Consider the following 14,328-nt stretch of genomic DNA (forward strand, 5'->3'; position numbering starts at 1 on the left):
ACTTCTGTGTCTTCTATGTGACATTGTTTAGATCCAAACCCTTAAATGCAGAGCACTTAGATCTGGGTCGAATCACAAGATATAACAAATTTGTTAGTCATTGTTTTGAGAATAAAATCTTAATGAGATTTCCGTTGGAGTTTTGTTTCTAAATCTCTTTTTCAGTCAAAAGTGAAAAAATGTTTGTATGAAATAGCTTAATTGCTGTCAGGAAAGAAAACTGGTACATACTGTAGTGTTCAGGCCCAACTTAAAGCTACGTGATAGAAGTATATTGATATCAATCTACTATAAACCCACTTAGTCACTTCAGAAAATGACAAAGAATTTAATACAGACACGTGGAGCTAGGAGTTTAGATATTTGACATGACCGGTTTTGCACAGGAAGATACTGTGAAGGTAAGAACATGAATATCTAGATAGATATCACACATCATACTGTGCTAAGAAAATAAGAAGAGCATTTGCAGAAAGAAAGAATTTGTGTTCATTTTTGAATCAGCTAAAAAAAATTTAGCTTTGCTTTTTTTCTCTCTCTAGCTTCTCGTCTTCTCCCTGGCAGTACAGAGTGAGACAGAGCTGGAGGCATCCTCTGGGGTATCGGAGGCCACAGTGGTGTTAACAACATCACCTCATGCCAGGGAGAAAACTGCATGCTGGAGGGATCCTGTTGGATCCGTGGCTTTGCTAGAGGCAAATATTTGCCAGCTGGTCTTTCTAGATGGAATTCCCTTTTTTCATGCAAGTGACCTAATCTGAAAAGATACCATGAAAACAGGTGGCAAAGGGTGATCTCCAGAGTGGCCTGTTGTATATTTCCTTGTCATGATGACTTTTTTTTTTCATATTTTCTTCCAATCCTTTATTAATTTGTATTTATACTGGCACTACAATATCTTCTGGATCTCCTCCTATGATCGCATTATCTCCTGCCACTAGAATAAAAACCTGTTTCTAGTTTCTCCCTTTCACCTGAAAAATATATTGTAGCTCGATTCCTTTGTGCAACATCTCACAGATCCAAAAGCATGTCTCACAGGCCCTAACGGACAAAGGCTCCACTTCCTTAGGCTCCGTGCCACCTATGTTTATGAGGGATGTAACACACAGGACTATCAGATAGCATGTGTACTTTTGTCCTTTGAAGACAAGGAGAAAATCTCAGTCTAGTTTGATCAGAAACACACCAGCTGTGAAACTGGTGATGGAGAGCAGGGCATGAATTAGTGGAATTCATCGTGTCCAGCATTTATGGTTACTGTAAAGTAGGGAAGGTGACTAATTCCCTTCACAACCTCCTGGCTCATGAAGCTCATTCGGATTTTCCCTGCTGGGCTCCATCAGCGCTCATCATTCTCTCAGGGATCTCATCAAATCAGTGCAGATCACTCCATGGCGCCTCATGACTTCAAGTCTACACTGGTCTTCCCCAGCACAGGGTATGGCGATTGGTCATGCTTCTCTGTTTTTACACACAGATTCCTTGACTTGTTTGCCTTAATTTGGCACCTTCTGGCCCTATCTTGCTCCATTTCCTTGGTTGTTGTAGTTTAGCCCTGCTTATTTACCCCCCAAAACAGTTCTTCCCACCCAACCATGCCTTGGCCGATATCTCTTACAGACATTTTATTGCTCTGTAGGCTGCAAATGAGAGAAAGATAACTGCAGATCTGAGACATGATAGAGGGATTTAGTCCCACATTAAAGAGGAGTCAGAGAAATATGAAAAAGCATAGAAACTGCTTCTTACAGGAATAATCTGTAGCAGACAGAGAGAATTTGGTCGAGCCTTTGCTGACATTTTTAGGATGCTAATCTTCTCTTGGCACAATTCTCACACCAGTTTAATGTGGTTTATTATGGTTGTAAATTGAAAACCAATTTAGCTGGTGGTATGAGAATCCTTACCAAACAGCCTAATCTCCAAAAGTAAATCACTGCTTCCTGGAACAACCACATCATCAACACACGGCCAAAAAGGTGCCTGGGGAGTGTTTGGGAAGACCTTGGTAGCCGGTCCGGAACAGCACTGTGATCTGGATCTACTTATCCGGATGTCTGGATGTACCCTGTGAAATGAAAATACTCAGTAAATCACTTCCTTGGCATTGATCTGGAAGTTCAGGAAGAAAGATCAAATTGCACAGCACACACCTTTGATGCAGACCAGAACTCATTTAGTATAAATTCTGAAACTGCATTGGGTTAGAACACACAACTGCAATGAAAATGGGCCCTCAAGTGAGTCTCACTTGGTTGCTGCTAAGTGCTACTCTTCTATCTGAACCAGGTACTGTATCTAAATTTTTTCCAAGCTTGTGGGGAAATGTTACAGACAGAATTAGTTACTGACAGACTGCCTTGCTGGGAAGTGTGGCAAAGAGTCTCCTAGAATATTGCTGACAAGATTTGTACCATAAAATTGTTGGTTTAATTTATCTTTTAATTTAGTGATTTGGATCAAGCCCATAGGTTAAATTCCAAAACTGGAGGTGCTGAAGAATATTTTCTCTGTTTCTCTTCTGTGAGAGAATAATTTGGGGAAGTTGTTCTCTAAACAGCCTTCTTCCAATATTCTAGTTTTTAATTTAAATTCTTCTATAATGTACATTTAAAAACGTAGAGGAAGAGAGAAAAAGAAACACAAAACAGCCTGCCAGACAACAGGTGGAAATATATTTTACTGCAGTGCTATGTTCCTTCAAACTTCAAGCAATAATAACCCCAAACCTTCCTTATGATCTTGGTAGTTTGAATGAGATACTTTGATCTTTAATTATCAGTGTGGACGCCACAAATAAAGTCTCGTCAATCCCTTACAAAAAGAGATAATTACATGGAGTCAAGATTAAGGGATTTGTTATATTATTTATAAGACAAGAGCAAAGGCCATCCAGAGGGAGGTGCAGTATAGAGAGGACTAAGCTTCATTTCAAGAACTTGGTCAAACCCCAGCACTTCAGCAAGCCTATAATCTTTGTCCTTATTTCAGAGGTTCACTTTTGTCTTTGATTTGACCCAATGTAGACTGGATTAACTTTGACTGGAAAAATCACTTGGGATCCTGTCTTGCAAACCCAGGACTTTAGCATCACTAAAGTAAAAGTCTGTGAAAGTGACTGTCTGAAAGTCAAATGCCAATTTGAAAGAAAAAAAAAAAATATCCCCACATGAAATTTCTCCTGATTTTAGTGACTGAATCAGGCACAGATCTCCAGAGCATGCTGATTCTGAAAAAGCAAGGATATTATTTAAAAAAACCTGCCATTTGAAAACATTGCTTCGACCCCTAGCAGCCTAAATCCTTTTTCCTTTCAGTGAACATAAGTAGATTTTCAGACGTGACTAAAACTACAGATTATAAAACCACACTGTCAGACCACAGGTTTGTATCCTGGTTTGGAAGATTATTTCATCCCCTGGTACCCGAACCATGATGCCATGGTCTGCTTTAATCGAACATACGTTTTTAAATACCTTAAGCAGTATGTAGTATATTCATCACTGCAGAGTCAGACAAAGTTGGGCTTCCCATACAGACCTGAGCAGGCATTTGCAAAGATTTAAGCTAACAGGTTGGGCTCTCAGCCAAAACAACTGTCATGTTCTGCACGGACAAATGGTCCACAGCCTCCCCTGCTATTGTGGTAATCACATATGGCAAAGGTCAGGCACCCTTTCCACCACCTTGGTAAAATTCAGCAAAGCTCAGCTCCCACAGCCCATGTCTTCACTAGAGGTGAAGGACGTACACAAGGATTTCTGGGGTCATATCCCTTTGCTCTTTGTGCTGCCATGAAATAAGGTCCTCTAGAGTCATCTTCCACTGAACTATGAGGAAATGAGCTTGTCCGTCCCGTCACAAGGAGGAACTGCAGGGTTGCTTTGAAAACACCCCACATACCAACATGTACTGTATCTAACTCTGCATCAACACATACCGGGTACTCACAACAAAACACAAAACATACCTAGAATTGTAGTATGTTACATCAATGCTAATACGTTTTCTTATCTGCCACAGCAAGTGCGTGGTGGAACTCACCAGGAAGCTCAGCAAGTGGAGGTGAAAACTTACTGTGGCAATTTTCAAAGTGGATAAAAGACAAATTTAAACCCAAAGGTAAGAGGGTGAGTGTGAACATACCGAGCGCACCTGTAGAGTTACAGGAGGCAGCTCTGGGTGAGCTGGTTTTCTCACCAGCACGGCCAACGAGAACCTTCCCCCAGAGACCAGGTCCTGTACGCAGCAGAGCCGTGTGAACGGGGCTGAATTAACCACACCGATCTGGGCTCTGCTGTCCAGCTCCCTGCCCTGGACTGCTCTGTGCACTGCAGGCATTTCCCAGTAAGCCCGGGGTACTGGGGACACAGAAACCCTGGGCAGTCCACCCCTGCAGAGATGGGGATGCAAGCTTAGATGTAAGAATTTTAGATATACTTGAAATAAACAAATGGAGACGCTTTACTTGTTAATTTTTGCTTTTGTTTCAGAAAATCCACAACTGCAACTGGTATCTGGAGAGGACCGATGTGCCGGGAGGGTTGAAGTTTACTACAAAGGCAAATGGGGGACAGTCTGTGATGATCACTTTGATATGAATAGTGGCAGTGTTGTCTGCAGACAGCTTCATTGTGGTCAAATTGTCTCTGTCCTGGGACAGTCTTATTTTGGCCCTGGAAAAGGAGACATCCACCTGGATGATGTGGAGTGTAAAGGAACTGAATCTCACCTTTGGGACTGCCAGCACGGCACCTGGAGCTCACATAACTGTGGACACCATGAGGATGTCAGCGTCATCTGTTCAGGTAAAAAAAAAAAAAAAGAAGTTATGCACTCTTAAAAATCTCTTTGGATTTTCCTGTTGACCATAAATGCAAAAAACATCAGAGCAGAGCTCGGAAATCAGACTAGAGCTGAAACGTGTGCATGTGGAGGCTCCTCGTGTTTAGGCTGCTCTGCATGATTGAGGAACAAAAGGTGTCCTGGACAAAATACCAGGTGTAGCACAAGCACTGAGCATGAAAATGGTGAAAAGAGGGTAGTTCAGGCCCACTTTAGTCCACATCTGGTTACGGGCTGTTCCCAAGATAAGGAAGGTAACAAGTTAAGAGGATATAGAAGCACATCCAGATGTGAAATGGGCATGTCCGAATTAAAAATAAAAACTAACACTCGTGTCGTAAACATAAGTCAAATCAAAGACTGCATAGCTAGAAGCAGCCTATTTGGAAGCAATATAAATAACTGCACAATAAAAGTAAATTTTTGCGCTTTTTTTTTAATGTTCAGAAGTGTGGCACGCTCCACGGTTGCACCATCAGGTAGGGCAGGGGGTTTGAGATGTAAGTCCATTGGCTCGTCACAGTCTCCTGAAATGCTCAGAGTCTAATTTTTTAACTCAAAAATCACGCGATTACAGCCCCTTGGCAGACGGTATTCTAGAAAGGTATGCCCTGAATAACTAGTTATTGCTCCAAATTACTATTTATTCACCCACTGTAACATTATTTCTGTTCTTCGGATTGCTCATAGGAACTGTATCTGCTACTCATCTACTAATAATTAGGGAAAACATAAAGCAAGTCTTAACATTCCAGGTCTAAGCTTCTGAATCCTGTTGGTTTTTTTTTCCTGTTCCTATAATCATAGCACCCTGGAAACCTTACAGACTTTACTCACATTTCCTGGGGTTTTTAAACGTTGAGTTAATTATGCTCTTCGTAATGCAGACACAGAGGAATGGGGGCTAAAATGTAGTTTTTTTCTATATGTAGCACAGGAGGTTGGTTCCCAAAATCTTTTCTCAAAACCTGAACCCGCAAAACCACGTTGTAGTAGCCCTGAACTGTCGCAGCATATTCTGCACATGATTTCTGCCCTTGATGGCACCACTGGCAAATATTTCTGAAGTTCATTTAGAACTGCCATTAATCAACAGAAATCTCACTCACTCCACCAGAAGTTAAGGTCTGGTGCACTAACCCAGTGCTGCATAAAACCTGAGGATTAAATCACTTGACCAGCGTTTCAGTTCTCATGACCATTCTTACAGTTCTCTAATCATTTACTTCCTCTGACTTCCAGCAACTTCAAAGGAGCCCCAGACTTCCACTTCTGCACCAACATTTTCCACAGACAGCACTGTTGGGACATCTACCACAGAACCCCTGACATTTGCTAGCAAAGGCGAGGGGAAAAAAAAAAACCAAACCTGCAAACGTCATGTGCGGAAATTTTGAGCCATATACACAATTTGTTTAGAGCAGACAGGAGGAACACTGGAAATTCAGTGAAAATATTTAATAACTCTGCATGTAATTAGCCTTGGGGGAGCCAATGGCCAACACTATCTTTATTTTCATAGGCCAGTGGCCAACACTATCTTCATTTTCAGAGGAAAATGTGGTTGGAGGGATAATGGGTACGTGATTAAGCCCACCTGCATGCACAATTATCAAGACTGTATGTATGTACGGTGAGATCTTGACAATCAGTTCATCTGGGGCACTCTTACCTGGATATTTTCTTCACCTTCAATTCCTTTAATAACCTTGCTTAATTATTCCTGGTTCTTAAGTTAGTGCAAAGATCGAACGGAAGTGAGGTGTGTTTATACCCTGCTGAGAGGTGCACCAGTTGCATCAGTCTCCCAAGCTCACTTATAATTACTACTTGGAAGATGTTCTTCCGAGCCACATTAGCACAAAGTCCCGGGAACTGACTTTCTTTTCCATGAAGCCTGAAGTATTAATGATTTTACAGATCCTTGAAATGTTTTTTTTCTTTTACATGGTGATGATTTTGTTTAGTAACATATTTCCCTGCCCCCTGACCACTTCTGCAGATTCCTCCTCTGCACCCAGCCCAAGCACAACTGCGGCCGACACATCATCTGCTCCAGGGACCTTGACAACCCTCGAGGAAGGTGAGACACACTTGCATGCTGGAAGTCACTTCCAAAGCACGAGAAAAAGCTCATTCTTTATTTCCCTTAACAATGGCCACTTTGCATCTTTCCAAACAACCATTGCATCTCTAGTAGTAAAAGAATGCAGGCAGAAATATCTACTATCTTTATTACTAAATATTAAATGAAGAGGAAATTCTTTTTTTTTTTTTTTTCAGCAAAAAGCTATGCATTGACTCACTGTCCTGCAAAGCCCAGATCCACTTACTTTCATGAAGATTTCAGTTCACATGTTCACTCCTAATTGCTGCCAATCTCTCCTCTTTGTATTTCCTCAACTTTCTCTTAGCCTCAGTTACGTCTCCTGTGCCCACTGTTGTCACAGAGGAAGCTGTCACATCGACTCCCAAAATCCCATCCACAGCTTATAAAGGTAAGAACAGCCATTCTGCAAGCGCTTTTTTTACACAACTGTTTTGTTAATTTGAGGTTTTCAGGTGAATTAAGATGTGACCATGTAAATCTGTAAAACATTCATAGCAGACAACTACAAATTAAACATCTCTGTGAAGGAATAACCCCCTTAGGACATCTTCACTTCAGAAATATCAGGCTGTCAGGACTTATCAGGAATGCATGCATTTAATGATTAATACCTCAGAGCTTGGAGCTATAAATACCACACGTTGAAGTAAAGCAAAAGTGATCAGATCATTGTGATTTTGTGTGTCTGAGATTCATAAAAACTCCAGAAAGATTAAAGAGCACCGCCAGGTATTCGCATTCACTTTCCTCAGTTGGACCTCTGCCTCTCCAATTATTTAGCAGACTGATAACACGGTTTTCTGTCAAGTCTGAGACCTAAAGCAAGTCACAAGCTCCTCAAAGCACACTTGTGTTTTTAACTGCTATTTGCAACCGCTTAATTTCTCATCGTTACAGCTTGCTCTGGTAGCACAGGTGCCTCCCTGGCTTCCACCACCATCGCAGGGGTGGAATAGAAACCCTGAGTGTTCTGCAGACAGGTGAAGGGCATTTGCACAACCTGTAGCATACTAGAAAAGGTGCTTATAGGTTTTGCTTAAGAGGGAATATCAGTGGAGATGCCAAGAGATGTTGCAAAATCATCATCATCTCTCAGTACAGCTGATGCTTGTCTGTGAACTTCATCTGCGTGGTACCAACCTGCTGGCTTTCTGGCCAGCTTTTCTCACTCTTGGTGGAAGAAGTCTGAAACTTTTCAGATGCTTGTAATGCAAAGCATTAACATGAAGACCCATTTCTGAGCCATGTTAATGGATGTGGAAGACAACTACTACACGGACTCTTTTTTCCAGGAAGCCTGAAGGCAATTAAATTCATCTGTAGCTGATTTCAGTCATTCAGCCTTGACTGAATGCACTTTCCCTCCTTTCTATGTTTTCTCCTTCTTCTCCCAGCCTCTGAAAATACTGCAGAATTATCCAGTTCACCCACCCCGCTTACAGGAGACAGTGGCACCTCAGCTCCAGAAATCCCTTCCACAGCTGTTGAAGGTAAGAACAGACACTATGCCATAAAATCTAAAAATAATAGTGTTTCAGTTTGTTTAAAATAGATTTTACTGTTAGGATTACAATAACTGCATAAAGTTTCAGCTCAGTTAACTGCTAATTAATCGTCTCAATGAAGAAAGCATCCAGCTTCTAAACCCTGCACTTCTAAAATATTGGGCTGTTAAATTTTGGGAGGTACGCAGTTATGAACAGTTTAGAGCTTTAAGCTTCTTCTGCTATTTGTATAGTTTAGGCATCGGCAAAAGTAACCAAATACCAGTGTTTTTGTCTGGGAAGTGGAGCATCAATGATTAAATCAGACTGGGAAATCTTCACCTTAAAGATTCAATGATCTTTGATACGTCTTTCCCAGTCTTAAAGATGGAGATGCCACCGCCCGACACAGTACAGAAGCTGGCTCTCTAGACTTTCCCACTCATCCCTGTTGGACTCTCTCACTGAGGAATTAATGATGGCTGTAGTTGTTCTGTGGAGCTGCCTATGGAGAATATCAGCAGAAAGTCTGATCTGCTGCCCAGATCTGCTGCCCACATCCTTATTGTCAACGTTGACCAAATATCACCTTACCTGAGTAATTATTTACTTGAAGTTTTGACTGAAATGACCAGATTTTAGCAGCTACAATCCAATTCACTTCTCCTTCAAGGACATAATCAAAATCCTATCAGCAATCATCAGCTCTAGTTTCTATCACTGATAATGTTTTTCTCCAATAATGTATTTCCTCAACTCTTTCACAGTCCCTTCAGTATTCCTGTATTCCTCTTTTGCATCCATTTCTGTAAATGAAGAGACTGAGAAAATACCTACACCAGAAAATCTAAGCACAGCTTATAAAGACAAAGTTATAGTTGCAAAATCAATGTTGAGTCTAAGTGACCTAAGGGAAAGCCATACGGTAAATGTACGTAATGAAGTTTTAATGAAGAGAGCTAAGAACACATTACTTCATTCTCCTGTAACTAAAGAAGCTTAAAAATCCAGATTTAAAATATTTATTTATCATGGTATTATGTCGCGGTAGAGACTTGCGTAGAAATGCAAGGGGTAAGTCCGTGTGCCTGCATTTTCACACTTTTATAGCAAATCCAGATCGTTTCAACCAAAAATGTAATTCTGGTTCATATTCATATTTGGTCATTATTGTTCATTGTTCCTATTGCATTTTTCCTCAAAGCTTCAACAGATTATTCTGTCACAGAAACAGATGACGTGGTCACATCTCCTGCAGTCACAGACAGTACTGAGCCATTAACAGCTCCAGCATCTCCATCTACCCTGAGCGAAGGTAAGGAACCACCAGATACAACCCGGGTGCTTTGTGTGCTTTAGGAGCAGAAATGTCTCTGTCCTGCATCACCACACGAGGCACCACTTGGGGCTCAGAAAGTCCCCGAGCTGCAAACAGGTGCCTAGGGGACAACTCTGGGCATACCGTGTATGCTTGTCCCATCCCTGTACTCCTCCTCAGCACTTCTCAGTGGTCCTCGGGGAGGAGAAATGAAATTATACAGAGCTCAGGTCCAGCCCTTCTTCAGGGCTGATCATGCTGCAGTGTGTGTGCGTGTCCCACCTTTTCCCCATTCTCTTTGTTGGGTCAACTTTTAGTCCATCATCCATTTTGTAATATCTTTTATTAAATACAATAAATACAAATATTATATCTAATACAATAAATTACATACAATAAAATAATTCTTATATATATTAAATACAGGTTTTAAACGAATGAGCTGTTTTAATTAATCTATGAAATAATTTCTTAGGCATTAAAAAAATCTTAAAACCAGAATTTTGCCAGACAGCGCTGTTTTGTCAGACATCAGCTGAGCTGGGACCTTCCTACCCACCACATGCTGTCTTATGTCCTAATGAAGCAGAAATTGGTAGCACCGGTAGGCTTTAAACTGCTCTGCAAATCTCCACCAGGGAAAGATGACTAGGTGTATTTTGCCTCTGGACTTGACAGATATTTTCGAGACACACCAAAAAATGTGTTGGACGCTATATTCAAAGTTCTTTTACTGATGGGCATTTTCTGTAGTGCCTACTTTTAGCTCTCTGTGGGCACCCTCTTTAGGTGACCCCTCTTCAGAGCGGCGAAAGACACTTCCCACATAAACTAAATTCAGCTCTTTAAAGCTCTCCGCAGAGGTGATGATTTTCAAGCCTATTATATTCTTGATGCGTTCATCCAAGCTGTCCCCATTACCTCTCTCTTTCCTAAATGTGCAGCCACCAACCAAGCGGCTGAGCTCTCCTTAGCACCAAGGAGAACAAGTAGCTCCCGTGTATCCCTGAGAGCAAGGCTGAGACTGAACTGGCTCACCGTAGCGTTAACATTACCAAGCTCCAGTTTTTCCATGGTCCTTCTGTGCCAGCTGAAAGGATGATTTTGCCTTTGTGCATTGTTTTTTTTTCTCTTTCCAATGAGCAGCCCGTTCCACCTGTCTGTATTGAATTCCAGCTTGCTGACTTTTGACATTTATTCAGTTTGTGAAGATGGTTTTGAATTCTCATCGTGTCCTCCAGCGAGCGCACAGATCTTGCCTTTCCTTCTGCCGCTCTGTGCTGTTCCAGTTTCAGTGGCGAGGGCTGAGGATCTCATTATGGTTTGGTAGCTGTGACTGGCTGTTTAACCCCCATACCATCTGTCAGTCCAAGATGCTGCATAACGTGATAAACAATTAGCAAAGCAACTGATAACTCCTCAAACTTCTTTTAACACTACTCATCTTCTACAGCCTTATCTATGCTGTCAGAAGTTCAGAGCTGTGACTCAATACCCCTGGTAGCAGCACTGGAAATTGTAATACAGATTTGCTTACTGCTCCACCCATTAACCTTATTTTGAACAATATTTTCACGTTCCAGATCTAGGATCTATCCACCCTAATTCCTACAAATGTTGACTTAGAAATTAACAGACAGATCTTCAGCATGGTGAAGAAAAAAATTTCAGTCGGTGTTCTTTTACCTTTTTTCTGCCAGTCAGTTCACTTTCAAAAGAATAGAAATGAAAACCTTCCTACTTTGAAAAAATATTTTACAGAGCTTTGGTCAGATTTTGCTGCTTGCCTTACTTATTCAACCTGGGCTCTATTCCAGCTGAATGAAAGAAGTTTGCACTTCTTTGCACGCAGCAGTGAAACTGAGACATTAAGCTGGTCCCTCAAGATTTACTTTGATTTGCTTGGCTTTCAGAAGCTGAACATGAATTTCTTAAATGAGTAATCTGCTGACTATTATGCAGACATAAGGAACTTAATATGTGGGGTATATATGGTTTCCTAATAATTCCCTTATTACTATGCAACTATGTGCTTGTAACTATTAAGTGCTTTGCCTGTGTCTACTCAACCAAGTATTTGAGGGAAAAAAAAAAAAAAATTATTTATGCATCTTCTGTGTAACAGGGATGCTATTCAATGGTTAAAGGAAAAAAAAAAAAAAGACTCATCTATAGCCCTAACTAATAATCTCATTACTTTCATTTGTATATATTGCAGGTAAACTGCTGTGTTAAAGTCTCGGGAAAACTAAATGCTAACTGATTCCTTTGATTATATTCTACACTTAACTAAGCACAAAGCATTGAATTTGAAGAGATACGAATGTTATTTTCTCTTATTAATTTGCTGAAAGTAAAAAGTTGCCTTTCAGCTGTCTGTAGACACCCCCACAAGAACACATTAAAGATTCTTGGGACTGTTACTTAATCAATCCTTTGTTTTCTGAAAAAGCACCCCCAAAAATTTCAGGTTGATGTTCATACTTCAGATTAATGAAATACATCATTTACTTAGAACTTTAATAGGAAAGATGCCTCCCTCCCAGTAAAGCCATTTTTAGTATCAGCTGAATCACAACAAATTTATTTCTGCCTGTATCTTAAGATCTAGAGATAGAATTTTTAATCTTCCTCTTTCTCACTAGTCCCACCTGAACTTAAGATAGCTAATATAATCCAGTTTGTAAACTTTTTCTTTCACACCTTTCACCATCACTGGTGAATATTCATCGCCTGGATCACCAGGTTTATTATCTTTTGTCCCATTTTTTTTTTTTCCTCCCTGAAATCATATTTGAAAGTCTTGTAGAAGTTTAGACCTAGATCTTGGGAAGTGAGCCAAGCACATCGCTGCTGGCATTTCTTTACAGCCAACTTTTGCAGAAGTAAATGATAAGCGTGGTCCTCGGATGGAAGGAGCTTTGATCATGGTCGGCAAAGAGGAATTAAGGAGAAAGAGTCCTAGGAAACATGACCCTCATTCTGAACGGATGTGCATTAGCTGGTTACAAATGGCTGCCAGGTGACAGCAAAATGTCCCAAAATTAAAACCTCGTAATCGCTGACCCACCAAGGAGTAAGACAGGTGTATATACTTGGTACAGTTTATGATGGCCACAAACTAGGAGGAACTCAATTATGTTGTCAGCAGTGTCTCTGATTTCTTTCTCTGAAAGAAAAATACACCCCAGGCCCATAAAACTCATTTGGAACTCCAGATCTCTAAAAGCCTTTCCCTCTGAAAGTGAGATAAATGTGTGGAGTATTCCATAAGTACCCAGCTCTCAGAAATGAGCTTGGTCTGTAGAAATAGCTCTGCTACTATTCTGGGGAAATGATGCTGTGCCAACCATCTGTTATGCCAGAGGGTTAGCAAGGATGGGGAAAGAAGCTGAGCAAGGCATTATTTAAAGGGGGGGAAAAAAAAAAAAAAAAAGCCAAAAAAACCCACCAAAAAAATCGCAACACAGAAAATTAAACCATATCCCTTAGATTGCAAAGTATTCCAGGAAAAGTTTGGCTCTGGGTATTTGTGTTCATCCTTTAGACGGCACTAGTGTATAGATGAGAATGATGATAAAGAAGAGGTAGAAACCCTTCCCGTTGAGTGTGGGGAGACGTGGCAGCTAAGCAGGCGGGGAGAATTTTCCCTGGAGATCAGCACAATGTGGAAGAGGACTCTGTCCACACCTGCTGGGTATTGCACATAGAAAGATGAGTTTGAGCATTTATATATTATAATATTTACCCTGCACGCACTGAAATTCAGGTGAGGACCCTTTGTGAGTGCAGGCTACGTTGTGGGCTACGTGCTCCTGTCCTCACGGGGGTGGCACTTGTCCTGAAGCCCCGGATGAACCCCAGTGATGTGCTCTGTGGGCTCTTTCTCCCCAGCAGACCCCTTCGCTCCGTCCCTGCGCCTGGCAGACGGCGACGACCAGTGCTCGGGCCGCGTGGAGCTCTATCACAACGGCAGCTGGGGAACGGTCTGCGACGATGCCTGGGAGCTGGCGGACGCCAAGGTGGTGTGCAGGAGCCTGGGGTGCGGGGAAGCTCTGCAAGCTCTGTCAGAAGCCCGGTTTGGTCAAGGCTCTGGGAGCATCCTCCTCGATGACGTGCAGTGCGGAGGGGATGAAGACAACCTGTGGGAGTGCTCCCATGGAGGGATCGCTGTCCATAACTGCCATCACAAAGAGGATGCCAGCGTCATTTGCGCAGGTACGTTAGAACATCTTTCGTAAACTATTGCTTCGCGAGCAAAGCAAGATGGCCGGCAGCTAAAATTCTGATGCACATCATGTTTCCATCAGCGGAATTGAACTGGGGGGGTTCAGTCTGGAGAAGAGGAGGCTGAGGGGAGACCTCCTGGCCCTCGGCAACTCCCTGCCAGGAGGGGGCAGAGAGGGGGGATGAGTCTCTGGAGCCAAGGCCCCAGCGCCAGGCCCCGAGGGAATGGCCTCAAGCTGCCCAGGGCAGGGTCAGGCTGGCTCTGAGGAAGGATTTCTGTGCAGAAGGGGCTGTTGGGCGTTGGAATGGGCTGCCCAGGGCAGGGGGGAGTCCCCGGGATC

At 42.0% G+C, this 14,328-nt stretch overlaps 1 protein-coding gene across 1 annotated transcript in view; it reads left to right on the forward strand.

The window, feature by feature from the left end:
• The first annotated feature begins 368 nt into the window (after nt 1-368).
• LOC113481714 (deleted in malignant brain tumors 1 protein-like) overlaps nt 369-14,328 on the forward strand; it is a 22,678-nt gene continuing 8,718 nt past the window's right edge. The window contains exons 1-5 of the mRNA XM_026851554.1: nt 369-401; nt 543-599; nt 4,027-4,084; nt 4,497-4,811; nt 13,658-13,978. Of these exons, the coding sequence (XP_026707355.1) occupies nt 369-401; nt 543-599; nt 4,027-4,084; nt 4,497-4,811; nt 13,658-13,978 (784 nt within the window). The remainder of the gene's footprint in view (nt 402-542; nt 600-4,026; nt 4,085-4,496; nt 4,812-13,657; nt 13,979-14,328) is intronic.

Source organism: Athene cunicularia (genome assembly GCF_003259725.1).
Source record: "Athene cunicularia isolate RWA chromosome 6 unlocalized genomic scaffold, athCun1 chr6_part1, whole genome shotgun sequence".
Taxonomy (NCBI): domain Eukaryota; kingdom Metazoa; phylum Chordata; class Aves; order Strigiformes; family Strigidae; genus Athene; species Athene cunicularia.